Source organism: Echinops telfairi, unplaced genomic scaffold (genome assembly GCF_000313985.2).
Source record: "Echinops telfairi isolate 266 unplaced genomic scaffold, ASM31398v2 ScPeMD7_7469;HRSCAF=8507_0, whole genome shotgun sequence".
Taxonomy (NCBI): domain Eukaryota; kingdom Metazoa; phylum Chordata; class Mammalia; order Afrosoricida; family Tenrecidae; genus Echinops; species Echinops telfairi.
The window spans coordinates 25,991,695-26,012,444 of record NW_022111372.1 but is presented as its reverse complement, the minus strand read 5'-3'; the positions used below and the strand labels follow the sequence as shown (position 1 = coordinate 26,012,444).

At 44.3% G+C, this 20,750-nt stretch overlaps 1 protein-coding gene across 1 annotated transcript; it reads right to left on the bottom strand.

Annotated features, from left to right (window-relative positions):
* Positions 1-1,425: 1,425 nt before the first annotated feature.
* Positions 1,426-10,077, bottom strand: KCNE2 (potassium voltage-gated channel subfamily E regulatory subunit 2). Its single transcript, XM_004696953.2, has 2 exons — positions 9,967-10,077; positions 1,426-2,082 (listed from the first exon to the last, which is right to left on the bottom strand). Exon 2 carries the CDS (start codon positions 2,068-2,070, stop codon positions 1,699-1,701), a length of 372 nt encoding a protein of 123 aa, XP_004697010.1. The 5' UTR covers positions 2,071-2,082; positions 9,967-10,077; the 3' UTR covers positions 1,426-1,698.
* Positions 10,078-20,750: the final 10,673 nt, after the last annotated feature.

Genomic DNA, 20,750 nt, shown 5'->3' with positions numbered 1-20,750 from the left:
TGTGTAGATCTCCGTTATGACATCGTCCCACTTTACCGTCATGTTATTTACACCTGGAACTCCTGCTCCACGGGGCGAGCTCCTCCGGGGCTGGGAGTCTCATTCCTCTCTGTCTTCCTAGGGCTGAGCCCAGTGACCCAAGCCGATCAGTATAATTTGTTTGAATTAGTGAGAGAAATCATCTAACCTTTGTGGACTGAAGTGTTTTCATCTCTAAATGAAACGGTGTGACAAGAATAGGTTGATCTCCGAGGCGGCTTCCAGTTCTGATACGCTGTGACAGCATGAACCCCAAGGTTCAAAGTACTAAGCAATTACTCACGCTCTAGTTTTTCAGCAGACATCAGCCATTCAGACACCTTCTATTCCAAAAGTCTCTTCAAACGTAAGTGGAAATGAGTCATTGATAAATAGAAAATAAAATTGCATGAAAAAATTACATGGTTACTCCTACCCTACCTCCATGATAGCTAGGATTTAAAAAAATTAAGAGAGACTTTTAAAATGAAATTTTAAACAGATCAAAGCAAAATGATCCTGATGAGGGTGTGCATTTGTGTGAGATAATGGCGTCCAAAGGCTTCATGACCTCGTTTAAGAACAAGGACTTTTTAAGCGTAATTTTCTCCAAATACTTATTTGAAAGATCCGTTTCTGTTGTGCTGGGTAACCAGGAACCAGTGGCCATGTAGTTGGCCCTGGGGCATGGCCACGCCATGTGTATCTGAGCAGAACCGACCCTCAGAGAGCCCCAGGGCTGGGTGTTCAGAAGAAAATCACCAACCCTGTCCTGTGAGATGCTGCTGGGTCGACTCAACCCTTCAACCTTTTAGTTAGCCATTTACACCAAGGAACTTGTCATGCTGGCTCCCCCAATCCCCAAACGCACTGTCATCCGGTCGATTCTGGCTCATAGTAACCCTAAAGGGCAGGGTAGAAATGTGCTGGTGGGTTTCCAAGACTTACATCTTTTATAGGAGCAGAAAGCCTCATCTTTCTCTGAAGGAGGAGCTAGTGGTTTCAAACTGCTGACCTTGGGGTTGGCAGCCCAATGCTTAAACCACAGTGTCACCAGGGCAGACTAGTTCCTGAATATTCTACTTCTCGGCTGAGGATGGTTTCCCTTGTGAAATCTTTCTTCTGTCTTAGGACTTACAAATAGTAACCTATCAAACAATACAATCTAGGAAAACAATAAAATCAAAAGTTATCCCATGTCCACTCATCCCTTCGGAGTCTGAATTCGTGACTCAACAAAGAAATAAAGCAGTGACATCATTCTCAACTTTGGCATCTGCATAAAACAGGGGGTGAGTTTTTAATATAGTGACTTAGTCACAGCAACAATCATGTCTCAGGAGAAACAAGATCAAATGATTTTTCAGTCTCTGTGCCCCAAGCACTTTTATTTACATAGGGCTTTATTTTCATCATTGACACTGATTAGAGAGACAAATACATTGTGTAGAACATAAGAGAGGTCTTCAGCAGGAAATATTGCTCCCAAGAACAAAGCTAAATCACTGAAATTGAAATGCCATTCATTTTAGTTGACCTGCTATATGGCCGTCATGAAAAAATTTCAATAGCGAGCAAAGAACATTCTTATAAGAAATAATCATTTAACCGCCTCCCTCACCACACTGGCATATCTTCCGATCTGGATGCCAGGTGTTGGCTTTGGGTCTTTCTTGCTGATCAAGGGGAGATTTTGAACCCTGTTGCACCTATGTTCTCGTGGATGGTGGACCTCGAATCTTCTAGATTCATAATTTGGGTTTTGTACTTTTGGTGCCAGTCATCCTCAATGTACTGGTGGTAGGGGTCGTTGGAGTGCTCCTGTCTCTTGGATTTCACGGTGCTCACCAGAATGGCTACAATGATGAAGGAGAACATTCCGATCATCACCATGAGGTACAGGATGACGTAGTAGAAGTTCTCAGCGTCAACCTTGGCTTGCAGGGCCTCCTGCTCGGCTGTGGTGTTTCTGCGCCAGTTGTCCATATAAGTAATAAAAATCTTCTTGAAGGCGCCCTCCAGGACCTGTGTCAGGTTGGACAAGGACGGCATGCTTCTCTCCTGCTGCAATTTCAATGATAACACAATGAGTGTGGTTAAGAACACAGCTCCCTTCATGGAGAGGGGTTCAAGGGAGAAAGTATGAACAACTGTGCTGTCTGCTTAATAGAGTTGGTGACTGACTGAATGCCTACTGTGCGAATCTTTAAACTGACCATATGCTCTTTATTCTTTTCATACGCATGTTATATGTGCAAAAAAATGTTTTAAGGGGGAGTGTATCAAAACACCACCAACAAAAACACTGCCACTGAATCAATTCCAACTCATAGAAACCCTGTATACGGTTTCCAAGGCTCTAAATCTCTATAGCAGCAGACAGCCTCAACTTTCTCCCTCAGAGAGACTGGTGGGTTTGAACTGCCGTCCTTTCTGTTAGCAGCTTAATGCTCACTCGCCAGTGTCACCAGAACTCCTTAAAGAGCACATAAGACTATCCATAGCATGATGCCAATTTTGTTATGTATATAAATAGGCCCCTACACATGACAATGTTCCATACAATGACTTAGATCAGAACCACTTTTTAAAAAACTTTCATTATTATTGCCTAGTATTATCCATATCCACTGTCATGGATCTTGACTGAAAGCAGAGAATACAAGACAGATATTCCCTTGTATTTTATTAACTAAAACAGGTATTTGTGTGGATCCTAGCCAATTATAAATAATATTGTGAAGAATGGGAATTTCAGAACACTAACTGTGTTCATGTGGAATCTTTATGTAAACCAAAGTCCCTTGTTTGCCCAGAGCAAGGGGATTCTTTGTGGATGAAATCACAAAAGATGTGTGCCAGAGTTGTATCCTCTCACCATACTAAGCAACTGTAAGCTGGTGTTGGACTCTGTGAGGAAGAACTTGGCATCAAGATTAGAGGAAGACTCATAGACAAGCTTTGGTTGTTGATAATCGTGCTCAATGAGAGTGAAGAAGATGTGAAACATTTGAAGACTGAAGACTAACTACAGCCTTCAGCATGGATTACACCTCAACAAAGAAAACAAAAACTCCCACAACTGGACAACAAACAGAGAAAAGATAGAATTAAAAAAAAATCATTTGATTGGGGGCTCGTACAACTCTTATCACAATCCATACACACATCCATTGTGTCAAGCACATTTGCAAATTTGTTGCCATCATCATTCCCCAAACACTTGCTGTCCACTTGAGCCCTTGATATCAGCTCCTCATTTCCCCCCTCCTTTCCCGCTATCCCCTCCCTCATGAACCCTTGATAATTTATAAATTATTATTATTTTTGTCATATCTTACACTGTCTGACATCTCACTTCACCCACTCTTCTGCTGTCCATCCCCCAGGAAGGACGTTATATGTAGATCCTTGGAATCGGTTCCCCATTTCTACCCCACCTTCCTTCCACCCTCCTGGTATCGCCACTCTCACCACTGGTCCTGAAGGGATGATCTGTGTTTCCAGTTCCTATCTGTACCAGTGTGCATCCTCTGGTCTAGTCAGATTTGTAAGGTAGAATTGGGATTATGATAGTGGCGGGGAGAGGAGGCATTTAAGAACTAGAGGAAGGTTGTATGTTTCCTCATTGCTACTCTGCACCCTGACTGGCTCATCTCCTCCCCACGACCCTTCTGTAAGAGGATGTCCAGTTGCCTACAGAAGGGCTCTGGGTCAAAAGATAGAATTTTTAAAAAATCATTTTATTGAGGGCTCATACAACTCGTAGCACAATCCATCCATTGTGTCAAGAACATTTTTACATATGTTTCCATCATCATTCTCAAAACATTTGCTTTCTACTTGACCCTTTGGTATCAGCTCCTCATTTTTTCCCCTCCCTCCCTGCTCCCGCCTCCCACAAAAGATTGAATTTTTTAAGGATTTCATTTTACTTGGATCCAAACCAATGCTCCCAGAAGCAACAGACAACGAACATTCATTGGGCAATTGCAGAGGCCCCAATGGGATGCATAAAGCCCTGCCTACAGACAGAGTCCATCAGATGTAGTTAAGTTAATTTAACATCTTATCATTTGTTTTCTCCTTTAATCCCTTCTTAATTTGTTCAATTAAAAAAATTTTCTGCTTTCTTCCAGACCGAAAAAAATGTAACCCTTATCACTGAAGAAACTGTATAGAAAAATTTTCATGAAAAACCTAATCTGCTGTGTAAATTTCCACTGAACACACAATAAAATTTCATTTAAGCCAGGATTGGGCAAATCTGCTGGAACAGGCCTCTAAGTGCTATGAAGCACAAATGTCAAGTTGAGCACTAAGGAGTGCCTGACCCAAGCCATGATGTTTTCCACGGCCTCACATGTGTGGGACAGCAGACAATGAGCAGGAAGACCAAGGAAGAAATGGATGCGTTTGGATTATGGTGTGGGTGAAGAATATTGAATATACCAGGAAAGGCAAGAAGAACAAATTTGTCTTGGAAGAAGTATAACCGGAATGCTTCTCTTGAGCAAGGATGGCAAGACTTCTTCTCATGTACTTTGGACACGGGCTAAAACATAAGAACAATTATGAGATGGCGCGTTGTTTTGTGATGCTACACACAGGAGCTCTCTGAGCTAGAACAGACACTATGGCATCTCACAACAGCATCAGTTCGATGAACATGAGGTGATGGGTGACGTGGGCCTGATTCAACAACTGGTGTTCTTATACAAGCTGCGAAAGATGGACAGACCTACAGAGAGAATGCCATGTGATGAAGGAGGCTGATACTGGGGTGAAGTATCTACAAGCCAAGGAGCAGGAGTTCTGGCTACATTCGAAGCTACGAGAAAGGCATGGGACAGATTCTTTCTGAGATCCTTCAGAAAGATCCCGGGCCTGCCAATACCTTTTGTTTCCAGTTTCCAGAACTGCTAGAAGATACATTTCTGTTGTTTTATGACACCCAGTTTGTGGCAATTTGTAAAGGCAGCCCTAGGAAACGAACATAGTCACACTCACCGTCAACATTTTCCTGTGTGGATTTTAAATCAAATTAATGAGTTGACTTCACTACATGTCGAAAATCTAGGTCCGTGCCTGACCCATAGTAAATGTTCAGTGGTTAGTTCCTCTCCTTCCGAGCTCAGAGAGAACAGGGCATGGGAAAGGCACGTATTCATTATTTGGCGAAGCCGTTTGGGGTGGCGGGTTGCCTCTGGGAAAGTCTTCAGACTCTAGAGCTGAAGTGGAAATGGGTCACTTAAATAAGTAGTCCCAAACCAAACCAAACTTACTGCCATCGAGTCGATGCTAACTCATAGCAACGGCGTGGGACAGGCTAGAACTGCTCCTGTGAGTTCCGAGTCTGTAACTGTTAAGGGTAGTAGAAAGCCTCATCTTTCTCCCCAGGAATGGCTGGTGGTTTCGAACTGCTGACCTTGCAGTTAGCATCCCAACTTGTAACCATTAGGCCCCCAGTGCTCCTTAAGTAAACAGTAAGGGGTGGGGATTCAAATCTACTGAGGAAGACATCCAAGTGCTAAATAACAAAGATGTAGCTTTGAAGACTTAGTTACACTTGACCCAAGTCATGGTCTTTTCAGTTGCTTCATATGCATGCAAAAGCTGGGTCATAAAAAAGAAGATTGAAGAATGGATACTTGTACTGTTCCCTTGAGGAAACTAGTCTCAGGAGGCACCAAGGTCTATCGGCATACATAGTTCACAAAGACAGTGCTCTACATCCTGCTTGGGTGAGTAGCAACTGGGATCTTAAAAGCTTGTAAACAACCATGTCAGGTGGCTTTGACCTCTCCCCATCCAGAAGAACGAAGAGTGATGAAAATCAGAAGCTACGAGGAAACAATTAGTCCAACGGACTGATGGACCACACAAACATTAGTCTCCACTACCCGAGACAGAAGAATTAGATGATGCCCAGCTACCACTACCAGTCGCTCTGCAAAGGATCCTATGAGATGGTCCTGAAGACAGTGGGGGTCAAAAATGAAATGGAAATCAAAATCATTGAGAACAAGCTTACAAGTCAGATCGAGACTGGCAGATCCCCCAAGACGATGGCTCTTAGTCATCCTTCAGGTCTGGACTGGAACTCATGCTTATGGTAGAATAATCAACTGTTTAAGATAGAAATGTCAGCATTTACCCCAGGACAGCAGCCTGGGAAAGAAGGAGGAATGGAAATGAGAAAAACTGGGAAGACGCTGGATACGCCATGGCACATGGAGGGCATTGGGGTGAGTGAGTTGAAACAATGCACATGTAATTTGTTGACTGTCAAACAGATAATCGGCTCTGTAAGCCTTCACCTAATGCACAATCCAAAGTTTAAAAATGAATAACTCAAAGGGAAACGATGTCCAGGAGTCCAGGATGAAAAAAAATCCTGTTTGGAAACGAATTGTGGTAGCAAATGTACAATTCTACGAGATGTGATTGAACCATGGAATGGTCTGATAAATGTATTAACTCCCAATTGATAATAAAAAAATTGTAAAGGGTTACAGGAAAAATAATAAGTCAATTGTAGGGCTGGTGAAAAATATCAAATCTACCGAGGACGGCCAGAAGAATGAGAAATCAGTCCTAGAAGGAAGACAACCAGAATGCTCCCCAGGAGCAAGATTGGTGAGACTGGCTCAGCGCTGCGAGTCAGTACTATGGACATGCCGTCCAGAGTAGGATCGTCTCTGAAAGAGGCATCGTGCCTGGTGAGGGAGAGGGTCCGCGAAAACAGGGGATGCCTCCATGATGTGGATTGACACAATGGCCTCCCTGATGAGCTCAAATGTGCCAACTACCGCGAAGCAGGCACAGGACAGGGTGGCACCCACCATGAGGTGTTCGACTACTGGCCAAGTCGGTGGTTCTTACTCACGCATGGGGCAATCTGCTTCCCAAAGGGCCCAGCCTCGAAAACACTATGGAGCACAGTTGGGCAGGGACACACCCGGGCCGGTGATTGAATGCCAACGATAACAACCAGGAGGAGATGGACTTAGAGGAAAAGTGGAAAGGACATCAAGTCCCCTTGATCTTTTCTAAGATCCACCCCCCCCCACACACACACACCCTCATGTTGCTCTGCAGAAGAAGAAAGCCATAATTTCTTCTGGGCCAAGGAGCTGAGGGTTTCCCAACTAGAGGTGGGATTTAAGGTTGTAGAAATATAGGCCCCTTGTCACCTTGACCATAAGCTTTCCCCTGAGCTCCCCAGGACTGAATCAGGGAACTCTTTACTCGGTTCCCTCCGCAAATGACCGTTCCTTTATTTCAATGAACCATTTATAGTGTGTCTATTTGCGAGAGGAGCAGTTCAAAACCACCAGCTGCTCTGCCAGAGAGAGAGGAGGCTTTCTTCTCCCATCCAGATTTCCAGAAGCCCACAGGGACAGTGTTGCTCTGTCCTACAGGATCGTCGTGGATCAGAATGGACTTACTGGCAGTGAGTTGAGTTATTCATTCTCAAAATCACCCTGCAAGTCTGGGATTTGATGGACTGCTCTCTGGAGCCGCTTGTGTTTCGAGCCCGGGCAGTGCAGTGGTTACTTGTTCTACTACAATACGCAAGGTCAGCCATTCGAAACCACCAGCCACTCCACAGGAGAAAGACTGGACTTTCTACTCCTGGGAGAGTTACAGTCTCAGAAACTCATCGGGAGCAGTTCTCCCCCGTTCGCATCCACTCGATGGCCAGGAGTTTTGTTTGGTTCATGTTTAGAGAGTTTCGGTAATTTAAATTATGATTACACGACAGTCTGAGATACAGGAGGAAGGGGAATATTTTATTTGTCTTTGAATTCCCAGAGACCTACACAGCAATTGGTGTAGTGTTCCTCTCCTGTGTATTGCAGGGATCAATTGGGAGCCACTAGAACAATGATTTTAACTTATTTAGGGAGACATTCTTGATACATTACATACAATTATTTTATTTCCCTTTCTCCAGAAAAGTGCAAATATGCATACGCAAAGCTCTTCGCTCCACTTCAGGAAATTGCAGGCCTTCTGAAACTCACCCAAGAATATCTGCTATCTTTGGGATGAAGGTGTCCTTGCCGAATTCCACTGTCCTTGTTTGAGTTTGTTTCAAAAGGTAGGCATGGCAGCAGCCACCAATCGCTAAGTGACCAGTCCTAACAATTATTTGCTCAGCTCATCTAACCTGAACAAAGCCCCGCTGCTAATCAGACAGGAGGTACCTTTTTTTGATAAAATTTAATCATAAAGCTGAAAAACCCTGTGGTGATTAAATATCTAGGGATTGACCCTGACCAGCCTGAAAGCGTTAGATCCAAGGAGAATTGAAAACCCTGATATGTAATGTAAGACATGACTGACCAGGCAGCTTTCTCTCTCATCAAACCCAGAAAAAACCAATTAAACAAATTACAGTGTGGAAGCAATCTCATTGGTGGGCTTTATGCTAAAACATAATCAAAGCCTAAGTAAGTCAATTTCAATTTCGGACTCCCAGAATCATGATTCAACTGATAGACACTGGCCTATGGGTAAACACCCTGATCCCACGTCTCTATAAAAATGCCATAATGGGCGTTTATTGTGCTTTTGCTTCTTGTTGCTAGCTACTCTCAGCTTGTCCCCCACCTCATGGTGACCTCGCGCTCAACAAAAAGCAATGCCGTGCCATCCCCATGATCGGTTGTGGATAGGGCATGTTTTGTTGGGAGCCATAGGAATTCCACTGACTGGTTTTTAGAAGTAAATTCCAGTTCTTTCTAGTCCATCTTAGTTTGGAAACTCCCCTGAAACTTTTTCAGCATCAGAGTGATACATGTGCAGATGAGTCATGGCTATACATGAGCAGATGAGTCATGGTTATACATGACCTGTGCAGACTGGGAATTCATCCCATGTTTCTTACATGGAAATCCAGAATTCTACTATGGAACCACCAGGACCTCCTATAGTTAACACATCAAAAAAGCCATTGCCTTTAAGCTGATCTTAACAATGAGTAGCCCTCTGGGACAGGGTAGAATGGTCCTTCCAAGGCTGTAAATCGTCACAGAAGCAAATTGCCACAGAGTGGCTGCTGGGTTCAAAGTGCCTACCTTCAATGAGCAATTGAGTGCTTAACCAATTGTGCTTTGGCAGCTGTCATTTACATCCTGTTGAACCACATGAAATTGCCACCTGGATGCCTGTGGACTTACTGTTTCACTGTATGATGCTTGCTTAGCCAAACTGCTGGATGGGCCCAGAGAGATGATTTAGGCTGGATGGCTTACTTGGCAGGTGCAGTAAACTCAATCAGGCAGCTTAAATCACCTGTCCAAAGTCGCAAGGCTCACAAGTTGGCCTCAACGTGGGGTCTAGAATCCCCATCAGCCAGTTCAGTGCCCAGCTCTGCCCTGCAGGACATTGTACATTCCTATGAATGCCCTCAGTCACCGCAGCTGGTTTGGTCAGGAGTAAGAGAAACAAGATACAGACTGGTTTGAACATCCATTAGTTGTGCCTTGTCACCAGGATACGAAATGATCCCCTAATTCCCATGGTCCCTGTCATAAATGTGTCTGATTCCTGACAGGCCAATTTGGGCACTACAAAAAGTAACACTCCAAAGTCCGAAATTCTTGTTTCTTCGAAGCTGACCGTTACCATCACCTGAGTCCACAAAGTCTTTGTTTCTTCTTTTTTTAAATCAAGAACAGAAAAAAAGATACGATTACTTACATTTAGCCTGAACATGTCACTAAAAAATTCTTTTTAAAATTTCATTCCTAACTAGTAACTGAAGAAACAAATAAGAAAAACATTACCAACAAAGTAAGGGCAGGGGTTGAGGGAAACTGGGCAATATACCAGGCAAACGATAAAAATCATTCCTTTGATCATTTTCTGGAACATGGAAATAACGTCGTTTTTCAATTTCCTTCCCCCCAAAGGAGAGAATTTGCAATAGAAACTTACCTGGGTGTCAGTAGTCTGAATTCCCTGCTACAAAGCCAAGACGTTCTGAAGGTCCCTAGTTAGTGTCCCTGAGCTTGTCAGATTGTCCACGAATCTCAGCCTGGCCAGCCCTTGCAGTGTGGGGCCAACTGAACCCTGGCTAGCCTCGGTCTGCACCTTTAGGCTTTTATGAAAACAAATGTTTAATCTAATCTTATGTGGAAAGTTAAATACCGACTGGCAGTTGGGAATTAATCTTGATGCTTACTTAGACTCTGGCATTGGGTAGAAGCAACAGGAGTTCCCTTGTTGGGGCCGGCCTGAGACTAGGCTCTCTAGAGGAGCAAACTCAGTGAAATATAGATAATGTATCTATATTTATATAAAATTATATGTACATATACAAGATATAAAGTATATAATACATATAAAACCAAGGAGATGTGCAAATATCTATGTGCTGCATGTAGCTCTTGCTCTGGTCTGTTGTTGTCAGGTGCTGCTAACTTGGCTGTAAGTCAGAGCTACTTTATGGACAACAGAGTGAAACACCGCCCGGCCCCGCACCTTCCTCACAATGGCTCTTAGGTTTGAGCCCCTGGTTGCGTTCATTGTGTCAATCCATCTTATGGAGGGTCTTCCTCTTTTTCGCTGCCCCTCCCTGTTACCAAGCCTCATGTCTTTCTCCAGGGACTGGTCTCCCCTGATGACGTGTCCAAAGTCCGTGAGACAATCTCACTGTCCTTGACTCTAAGGAGCGTTCTGGTTGTCCTTTTTCCAAGACAGATCGGTTTGTTCTGTGGGCAGTCCAGGGTACGTTCAATATTCTTTGCCAACACCATAGTTCAAATGCATCCATTTCTCTTCAGTCTTCCTTATTGAATGTCCAACTTCCTCATGCATGTACGGCCACTGGAAATATCCTGGCTTAGGTCAGGTGCGCCGCCTTAGTCCTCAAAATAACATCCTTGCTTTTCAGCACTTTCAGGAGGTCTTGTGTAGCAGATTTCCCCAGTGCAATGCATCATTTGATCTCTTGACGCTGCTTCCATGAGCATTGGCTGTGAATCCAAGCAAGACAAAATCCTTGCCAACTTCAACCTCTTCTCTCTTTATCATGATATTACCTACTGGTCCAGTTGGGAAGATTTTAGTCTTCTTTACATTGAATTATAATCCACACTGAAGGTTGCCGTCCGTGATCTTCATCAGCAAGTGCTTCGAGTCCTCCTCACTTTCAGCAAGCAAGGTTGTGTCATCTGCATATGACAGACTATTCATAAAACTTCCACCAATCCTGATGCCACATTCTTTTTTTATATAATATAATGTGTCTGGTGATTTGCTCATCATACAAACAATAAGTATAGTGAGAGGATACAACCCGATGCACACCTTTCCTTATTTTAAAACTTGTAGTATTCCCTTATTCTGCTCACACAACTGCTTCTTGATCCATGTATAGGCTCTGTGTTAGACAGGGTTCTCTAGAGAGACAAAAGCAGATTGCTAATAATTATATATATATGCATATACAGATAGATAAATATATAACATAATAAATAGTTAAATTATAAGGCAGTACAAATGGCTCAGTGCAACTCACTCCCATGAGACAGTTGTGAGACACTGGCTGTCCTTCAAGTCTGTTGAGGATTTTGGTCTTCTTTACATTGAATTATAATCCATACTGTAGAGCAATTCAGGCTATCCGGGCACAGGCAGCAAACAGCAAGGCAGGTCACCAACAGTCAGCCAGATGACACAGTCTGACAGTCCCCAGATCAAAAGAGATGTAAATTCCAATTGTATGGTGAAGCAGGTCTTGAAGGAACCTCACATTACAGCAACACAGTCCACAGGTTAGGTGTCCCACAGGTAATGTAGCTTGCAAATTGAGGCACAGAACAAGCAAGGCAGCTGCACACTGGTCTGATGATCAAAGAGCAAGAGACAAGAAAGGCGAGGCTCGCCGAGCCATTTATCTCTCCGCCCTTCAATTAATCCCACATGTGTTTATCAGCCAGGTTGGCACAATAAACTAACTACCTCAGGCTCCAAATAAGCAGTTAAGTGTTCTGGAATTCTCATTCTTTTCAAGGCTATCCCTAGTTTATTGTGATCCACACAATCAAGTGCCTTGGCATCGTCAATGAAATACAAGTCAACATCTGCCTGGTATTCTCTGCTTTTAGTTAAGATCCATCTGACATCAGCAATGATATCTTTTGTTCCACATCCTCTTCTGAATCTGGCCTGAACCTCTGGCAGTTCCTGTCATGTGCTGCTGCACTGTTGTTGAATGATCTTCAGCAAAATTTTACTTGCATGGGATAGCATGATATTGTTCTACAATTGAAGCATTGTGTTGGTCCACTTTTCTTTGGAATGGATACAAATATGGATCTCTTCCAGTCAGTTGGTCAAGTAGTTGTCTTCCAAATTTCCTGGCACAGAGGAGGAAGTACTTCCCAGGCTTCCTCAGCTTGTTGAAGCATTTCAGTTGGTCTCCCATCAATTCCTGGAGCCTTGTCTTTGGCCTATGCTCGCAGTGTTGCTTGGACTTTTTCCTTCAGTACCATTGGCTCTTACTCATATTCTACCTCCTGAAATGGCTGAATGTCCACTAGTTCTCTTCTGTACAGTGACTCTGTGTATTATTTCCATCTTCTTTTGATGTGTCCTGTACCATTCAATATTTTGCCCATAAAATCTTTCAATATTGCAAGTGAGACTTGAATTTTTTTCTTGAGTTCCTTCAGTTTAAAATATACTGAGTGTGTTCTTCCTTTTTGGTTTTCTAAGTCTTTGCAAATTTCATTACAATATTTTACTTTGTCTTCTCTGGCTGCCCGTTGAAATTTCAGGTCAGCTCGTTGACATCTACATGTCTGCCATTTGCTTTAGCTACTCTACAATGAAGAGGCAGTTTCTGAGTGTTTTCTGACATCCACTTGGATTTCCTTTTTCTTTCTTTGCTGTTTTTTTTAATGACCTTTCTTCTTTTATGATGTTCTTGAGGTCATTCCATAGGTCATCAGCTCTTTTGCCGTTAGCTTTTAATGCATGCTATCTCTTCTGGAAATTCAGATGTGCTCTATCCAAACCAGTATTTTGGTTCCCATGCACTTGTATTCATTTTCTTCAACTCCGCCCTGATCTTACATATAAGCATATATACATACATACATATATATATAAACACACATATATAAAACAATTTTAAAATTGAGGGTGAGAATGGTGAACAACCTGAAGAATGTAATTAATATCACTATGCAATGTACATGAAGAAATTATTAAATTGGTACATATTCTACTGTGCATTTTCTCAACAACAACAACAGCAATAAAATAAATTGTGGAAAAAAAACTGGACGGGTGGAGGGAGCCCTAAGGGAGTCCAGCTCTATACTGACAGACATGAGCTCACTGTGAGTTGGAGTTGACTTGGCGGCAACTGGTTTTACTGGTTTAAAGAAACACAAAGGTCTTTATAAATCAGTGCGAGCCCCTTCATACTCTACTTGTCTCACGAACTGACCTCCCTGAACAAAACAAGTCAAACTCAATCAGAAAGGAATCATTTGATAATAGTTGATTGGGCAGTAAGTGCCTCCATCACAAGGGAAGCAAAACACAATCAAACATCTCTCTGGGAAGTTCTGCCAGCGAATTGGCGATCTTACGTGGAATCCATAGGAATTTGATAGTTGGGTCCTAGTTTCCCTCTTTTCCTGCATCCATGTCTTCATGTCCCTTTCTGCCTTATACAAGTTGTGTGAATTGTGTTGTGGGAGCGTGGTAAACTTTCAGTCAAATGATAGATAGGCCTCTGGAGCTCCGATCTTGCTGTCAGGTAAGTGTCGGATGGCTCACAGCTGTATTGTTAGTAGGTACCGGAGCCAATCTTGTTTCTTATCCCTAGTGCAGCCCTGATGTTTAACTCTGAATCTTGAATTCCTCTAGTCTCCAGGAGGGGCGCATCAAATCAGTCTGAGAGTCTATCCTGTGGCAACAATAGCCAGGTAACACAGGGCAGCATGTCAGGGAGGCTAAGAGTCCGGCCTTGTCTGCTGATCACCAGGTTTGCGTTCCTGTTCTGCTGCAAATTGAGTAAAAGCACCTAAAGTAAGTAATGGATGACTAAAAAGGATGCTCATGCCCAAAGTCAGGCTCCATTTTGCCTTCTGGCCTGGATTCTACTTCAAAACTCCAGCCTGCCATCTCTGTACCTTTGTTTCCACTCTGCCATGCTGAAGCCAATGGATAAGTAGCGTTTAGAAAAGAACAAGGGGGTTTTCACTACCCCCAACCAGCAGAAAGATGAGCCAACATGCATTCCTGAGAAATGAACAGTTAGCCTGCAGTGCTCAGTTAGGATGCGTCTGACAACATGTCAATGATGGATTTGGTGAAGATTATCTACATTACCAACCACACTGGTCAGGATGTAAACCAATTGAGAAGAGGATGTGAACAGTGTTTCCGGACCTGGCTCCAATCCTGGGTAGCCCCCAACCCGAGCTGCTGCTGTCTAGTTGATTCAGCCCTGTAGGGCAAGAAGAACCACCCTGCTGAGCCCATACATCCTTGTGCGAGCACACGGCCTTAACTGTCTTCCTCAGAGAAGTTGGTGCCTTGAATGACTGACTTTTGGGTTAGTAGAAGAGTGTTTTAACCCAGGCACCACCAGGGTGTCCCACAGTCGTGAGTCACTGACCAGCTGACTCCAACTCCACTATCAAGAATAACAACCCCCTCTTGGCGTACTCCTCCCTAACCAGAAGGTTGGCATTTCTAAGGCCTTCAAGTTGAGGCTGATCTTACCTACCTGCTACCAATGACCTTCCACCTTTTCTTTGTGTTGAGAGCATCCTCAACTTGGGTTTCTCAAGCCACACACATTTTTATTTTAATTCCTTAACAAAACTCTTTGCAGTGATTTTTTTTTAAAACATCGTATTCTGGTTTGGGTGAAAGCTTACATAGCAAAGCGATTTTCCATTCAATAACTCCTGCATTGTGTGTGAGTGTGTGTGTGTGTGTGTGTGTGTGTGTGACATTGATTAAAGTCCCCACTAAGTAACAACGCTCTTCCTACTTTCTTCTAGTGTCCAGTTTCCATTTTTCCTTCTATCCTGTCCCTTCCTGCCTCCTGAAATTTATCCATGGGCAAATACTGCTCTTGTGATCTTCAATGGTTGATTATTGTAAGGTGTTATTGTTCACCTTCTAAGCCCCTAAACCCAGGGCTATTAAGTCTATCCTGACTCATAGCAACACTATATAGGATCTCCAGGGCTGTAAATCTTTACAAGAGTGGATGGACTTATCTTTCTTCCTCAGAGTGGCTGTTGAGTTTGACCTTGAAGTTCAAAGTCCAGCATTATCCCATAGCACTGTCAGTAGATCTTCCTGTTTGCCTGAAAGTTTACCATGTTCCCTCAGCACAATTCACACAACTTGTATGAGGAGGTGATATGAAGAAACGGATGCAGGAACAGAGTGAAGTAGGACCCAAGTATTAATTCTAAGCCAGGGGGGAAGAAAATGAAAGGGAAGAAGAGTTGTCTACTATTTCTTCCCAACTGCTTTGAGTTGCCATGTTTTGTGCAAAAGACTCTCTCGTGGATTCACTCTGGATCATTCCCAACGAGAATGTCACATGGTATCTTCCCAGAAAACAAGGAACCAAAAAGCTAGCATTCTCTTTGATAATCAAATTGCTACCCACATCTTTTGAGAGCTTGTCTGCCTACACGTGACAGGTTTTTAAGACCCCAGGGGTTGAGTGTGCATTTGGATTTAAAATGGGATAGTATTGATTCCCACATCCAGCACTAACAACACCAAAACAACAACGCTCTTTGGAGAAGAAAGGAGCTAGAGGAGATTTTGTTTGGAGTTAGTCTGCCCTCCAATCTGCCAGGTTATTCTTGGGCTGCCGCCTTGGATACAAAACCAACAAATCCCTGAGACCGCTCCAAATGACTAATGACAAACAACGAGGAATGCTCAGTAGTTAGTGCCTTTCTGTCTACTCTGCACTCACTGTGTCAACCGAAAAAGATTTGTTGAATCTCAGTACCTGGGAACATGACCTCATTTGGAGAGAGGACTTTGCATTGCAGCTTTTCCCAATCACGGAGCTCAACCAGGAAGAAGGAGGGCCCTACTCCTTTCCAGTGTGTCTGAGACAAGGGGCATCACGAGGCAGTCAAGGGCAGATTATGTGAAGGTGCCTTTAAAGCCAAGGACCACCTGCGGCTACCAGAGCTTTAGGACAAATAGAGAGATTCACCCAGCCCTGGTGCGCACCGGAATTGGGGCTCTTCCTGCCAGCGCTGTGAGAGAATACATTTCTGTTCTTTAAAGCCACCCAATTTTTGGTATTTTATTAAGGAAGCCTGAGGAGAGTAAAACAAAATAAAACAAACAAAAGTCAAACTCACTGCCGTCGAGTCAATGCCTCCAAGCCACCCTACAGGACAAAGCAGAACTGCCCCAGTGGGTTTCCAAGACCGAACTCTTACTAGAGTGGAAAGCCTCCTCTTTCTCCTGCAGAGCAGCTGGTGGTCTAGAACTGTTGATGTCATGGCTAGCATCCAAACATGTAACCCGTTTCACCACCAAGGCTCCTTAGGAGACGAAGGAACTGTCTAAAGGCAGTCCTGCTAGGGAGGGGCTCCCCTGCTTAGGCTTCATTTATTGACTCCTGTTACGAGGGGTGAGGATTCAGCTCTCTGGAGCTACATCCGCCTCTCTGTCCACATGCTCCCAGTGTTGTTAGAGGTCACTGAGTCAGCTCTCACCCATGGGCGCCCATGGACAACAGCCCCAAACACTGCTCAGTCCTCCACCGTCCTTTGATCACTGGATGCTTGAGTCCATGAGGCTTCCTTTCCAGGGTCACATCAAACAATAATGTTTGGGATGGAGCCCGATCCACATGGTCAGCAGTTCAAACGGACTAGCTGTCCTGAGGGAGGAAGGCTGCGCTTTCTTCCCCTGTAAATAATTACAATCTCAGAAATCCCCTGGGGGGTGGGAGGGGGGTCACTGTAGTCAGCACTGACTTGATGGCAATGAGTCTGAGTTAATTTGGGGGATTACATTGTCACTATTTTTCTCCTGTACAAAGTTTCGCTTTCTTTGGAGTTGATAATGATTTATAGTCTGTCGTACTCGGGAAGCTCTGGTGGAACATATCTACCTGGGTGACGCTGCTCTATTTGAAATACCAGTGGCATGTCTTCCAGCACGTGTGGCTACTGCTGTTAGGCACCATTCAGTGGGTCCCTCCATGTGTCCAAAGAGCACATACTCCCAGACCTGTGCCGTCCTCACAGCGGGTATGCTGGTCCCATTACTGCCGCCATGGAGTCCATCCATCTCTTGGAGGCTCCTCCCCTTTTTCGAGAACCTTCCATTTGACAGGGCATGATGTCCGTCCGGCACCACACTAACGTTCCAGTCGTCACAGCGCAATGACAATCTGACAGACCGACAGCGGACTCGCAATATAGCTATGTCAAAACGTAGGGCTATGCCCAACTGTAGAGTCTACATTCTTATGGTTATGTGAACAGTGTCCAGTGATGGGCCAAATCTTAACTCTCATTACAGGTTCTCTCCTATCCAAAACTTTGCTTTGGAGTCGATAACGACTTCATTCATTTTTTTTTAACGTAGCTATCCTTGAGCCTGTTCCCACACCCCATCAGCGATCACATCACCTGCCTCTAAAGGGGATTTCCCATGTGTCCCATTTGTCCATGCCACACCTCCCCCACCCAGGACAAGCCAGAGTTTCCATTGGACTGCTCCGTCCCGCAATGCTGACTCCTAGACTTGCTACTGAACGGTCGACGTGGATGATTCTCTGCGCCGCCACCCTGAGAGCCTGCCCCCCCCCCCCCCCCCCCCCTCCTGGGTTGGAATGCTGTTTGTTCTTCCTCATTCTGGAGACGAAGGCGCCTGGAGCGGTGACGCTGTGGTTTTGAAACAGGAAGTTGACCTGTTTCCTGGGAGGTTCCTCCAAACTGGTGGGCAGTGCCCCACCGCGATGCAGTTCAGTGGAAGCGGGTTTAGCAGACAGCTCTCAGTCTGGCTGAATCCAGAGACCGAGCACATTCATTCCAGAGCAGCATGCCCCGTCATGCTCAGCGCGGAGCTAACCCGCAACACGCAACACGCACTGGACTCAGATCAGTTGGGGTGACCTTGAGTTCAGCAAAGCTACAAAGGGTTCCGCGCTGCTGCTGTTGGGTGCCAAGGGGCTGATCTCCGATTCACAGCGACTCGCTGTGAAAGAGCAGACGGTCCAGGCCACCTTCCTCCTGAGGAGCAGCTGGGTGGTTCCAAACCGCCAGCCTTTCCATTAGCAGCTGAACCCTGACCCGTTACCCGGGCTCCTTGACTGAGCGGTGGCACCCACTCTGCCTTGAGTTTTGCAGTTCCCCAAGGCAAAGCTGCTCGATGCAGCATTTTCCAAAGGTTCGCAAAGACAGAACCTCTTTCTTGACCAAACGTGTGTCAGAACCGTGGGCCCTAAGCTCAGTGTGGCTCCGAACACAGACCCGGGCCTCTGGCTCTTCACTGTGTTGCAGTCAAGGGTTCTCCTGAGAACATGAAGCACATTCATAAGCAGTCAGGAGAACAATGGACTTAAACATATGCCCACAAATCTGCAACCAACTTCACGTTATTGCATGACAAACGCATTTTGTTCTCATCAGCAAAAAAGGAAACACGACTTTATTTCGCACCTAAGTGTCTTGTTTCCTTAAAATTGAAAACAGAAAACTCACTGCCATTGAGTGGATGCCGACTCACCGTGACCCTGTAGGACGGGTAGGGCTGCCCTGTGGGGTTCCGAGACTGGAACTGTTTGTGGGAATGGAAAGTCTCATCTTTCTTCCAAAGAGCAGCTGGCGGTTCTGAATCGGACTCCGTGGATCACAGCCCAGTGCATAACCAGGACTACGCCAGGAGGGCTCCTCTCCTTCAACAGAAGGGTCCCCCACTCCGCCTCCCAGTCTCAGTGCTGCTCCCCTGCTCTGTGTCACCATCTCTGGGCGGTGGCCTCTGCTACCTCTGCTGCCTCCACCACGTCAGGCAGGGAGTTTGTACACCCTCCACCGTAGCTCCTCTCTCGTGACGCTCACAGTGTTATCTCTTCCGTTTCTGAGATGGCTCACTTATATACCCAATGGAATGGCAAAACAGACCAATCCCCATCCACCAGGGTTTCTCACGCCCAATCATTTGGTGGGAGACAAGAATAGAAGGGTCATTATCAAGTAATTAACTTCCACCTCACCCTCTAATAGGGCTTGCCATTAGATTAGAAATGTATGAATAACCATGATTACATATATATAAGTTCCAAGGCAGCTTAAGAAGTAAATGCCCCTGTTTAAATAAAAGCCAATATATAATGATGGTGGAATGATTTGGAAAAGGATAGTGAGACTGGTTGTACACCTTGATGTAAAAAAATACTTTTTGGGGGGGTGAGGCAAGAACTGTTATATGAATTGCCACTACATTACAACCAGCAATGTGAAAACAAGCAAGGGAATAGACAATGCTTTATGAAACAAATGAGAAATAAAAGAAAAAATATTTTAAGGGCTGTTCAACAGAAATGACAAATAAGATGATAGCGACAGTTAAATCTATCAATAGTTATCCTTAAATAAAATGTACAAAAAGGAAAAGATGAGGGCACCAAGTCAGGTGAAAGAATATAATTTAGCTACATGTTATTTAGAAGACACACATCTAAAATGAAAACAAATAAACACATTGACCATCAAATGATAAGAAATTACCAAGCTAAGACTAAAACCACAGAAATCTCAGGTAGGAATAACAACACGAACAGTAAAATTCCAAGTGATTCATAGGAGGCAAAATGTCACAGCAATTTTATAAAAGGGATGACCTATCAGAAATATATTAAAACCATACTGCGTCTTGGGTCTTAAAGACTTGAAGATAAACAAGCGGCCATCTAGCTGAGAAGGAACAAAGCCCACATGGAAGAAGCACACCAGCCTGTGTGATCATGAGATGTCAATGAGATCAGGTATCAGGCGTCAAAGTCCCAGAACAAAAACATATCCCTGTGAATGAGGGGAGGGTGAGTGGAGACCCAAAGCCCATCGGTAGACAATTGGACATCCCCTTACAGAGGGTCACAAAGAAGAGACCAGCCAGTCAGGGTGCAGTATAGCACCGATGAAACATACAGCTTTCCTCTCCTTCTTTAATGCTTCCTCCCTGCCACTATCATGGCCCCAATTCTAGCTTACAAATCTGACTAGACCAGAGCATGTACACTGGTACAGATAAGAGCTTGAAACACATGGAATCCAGGACAGATAACCCCCTCAGATAAACCAATAATAATGAGAGTAGCGATACCAGGAAGGGAAGGTGTAGGGAGAAAGGGGGAACTGACCACAATGATTGACATATAACGTCCTCCTTGGGAGACAGACAACAGAAAAGTGGGTGGAGGGAAACAGCAGTCAGTATAACACGTGAAAAAAAAAATATATATGAATTATCAAGGGTTCATGAGGGAGGGAGGGGAGGGGGAAATGAGCTGATATCAAGGGCTCAAGTAGAAATAAAATGTTTTGAGAATGACGATGGCAACATATGTACAAAGGTGCTTGACACAATGGACGGATGTATGGATTGTGGTAAGAGCTGTACGAGCCCCCAATAAAATGATTAAAAAATATATATATATTTAAACCATGAGTTTGTATGTACATTAAGTGTTAATT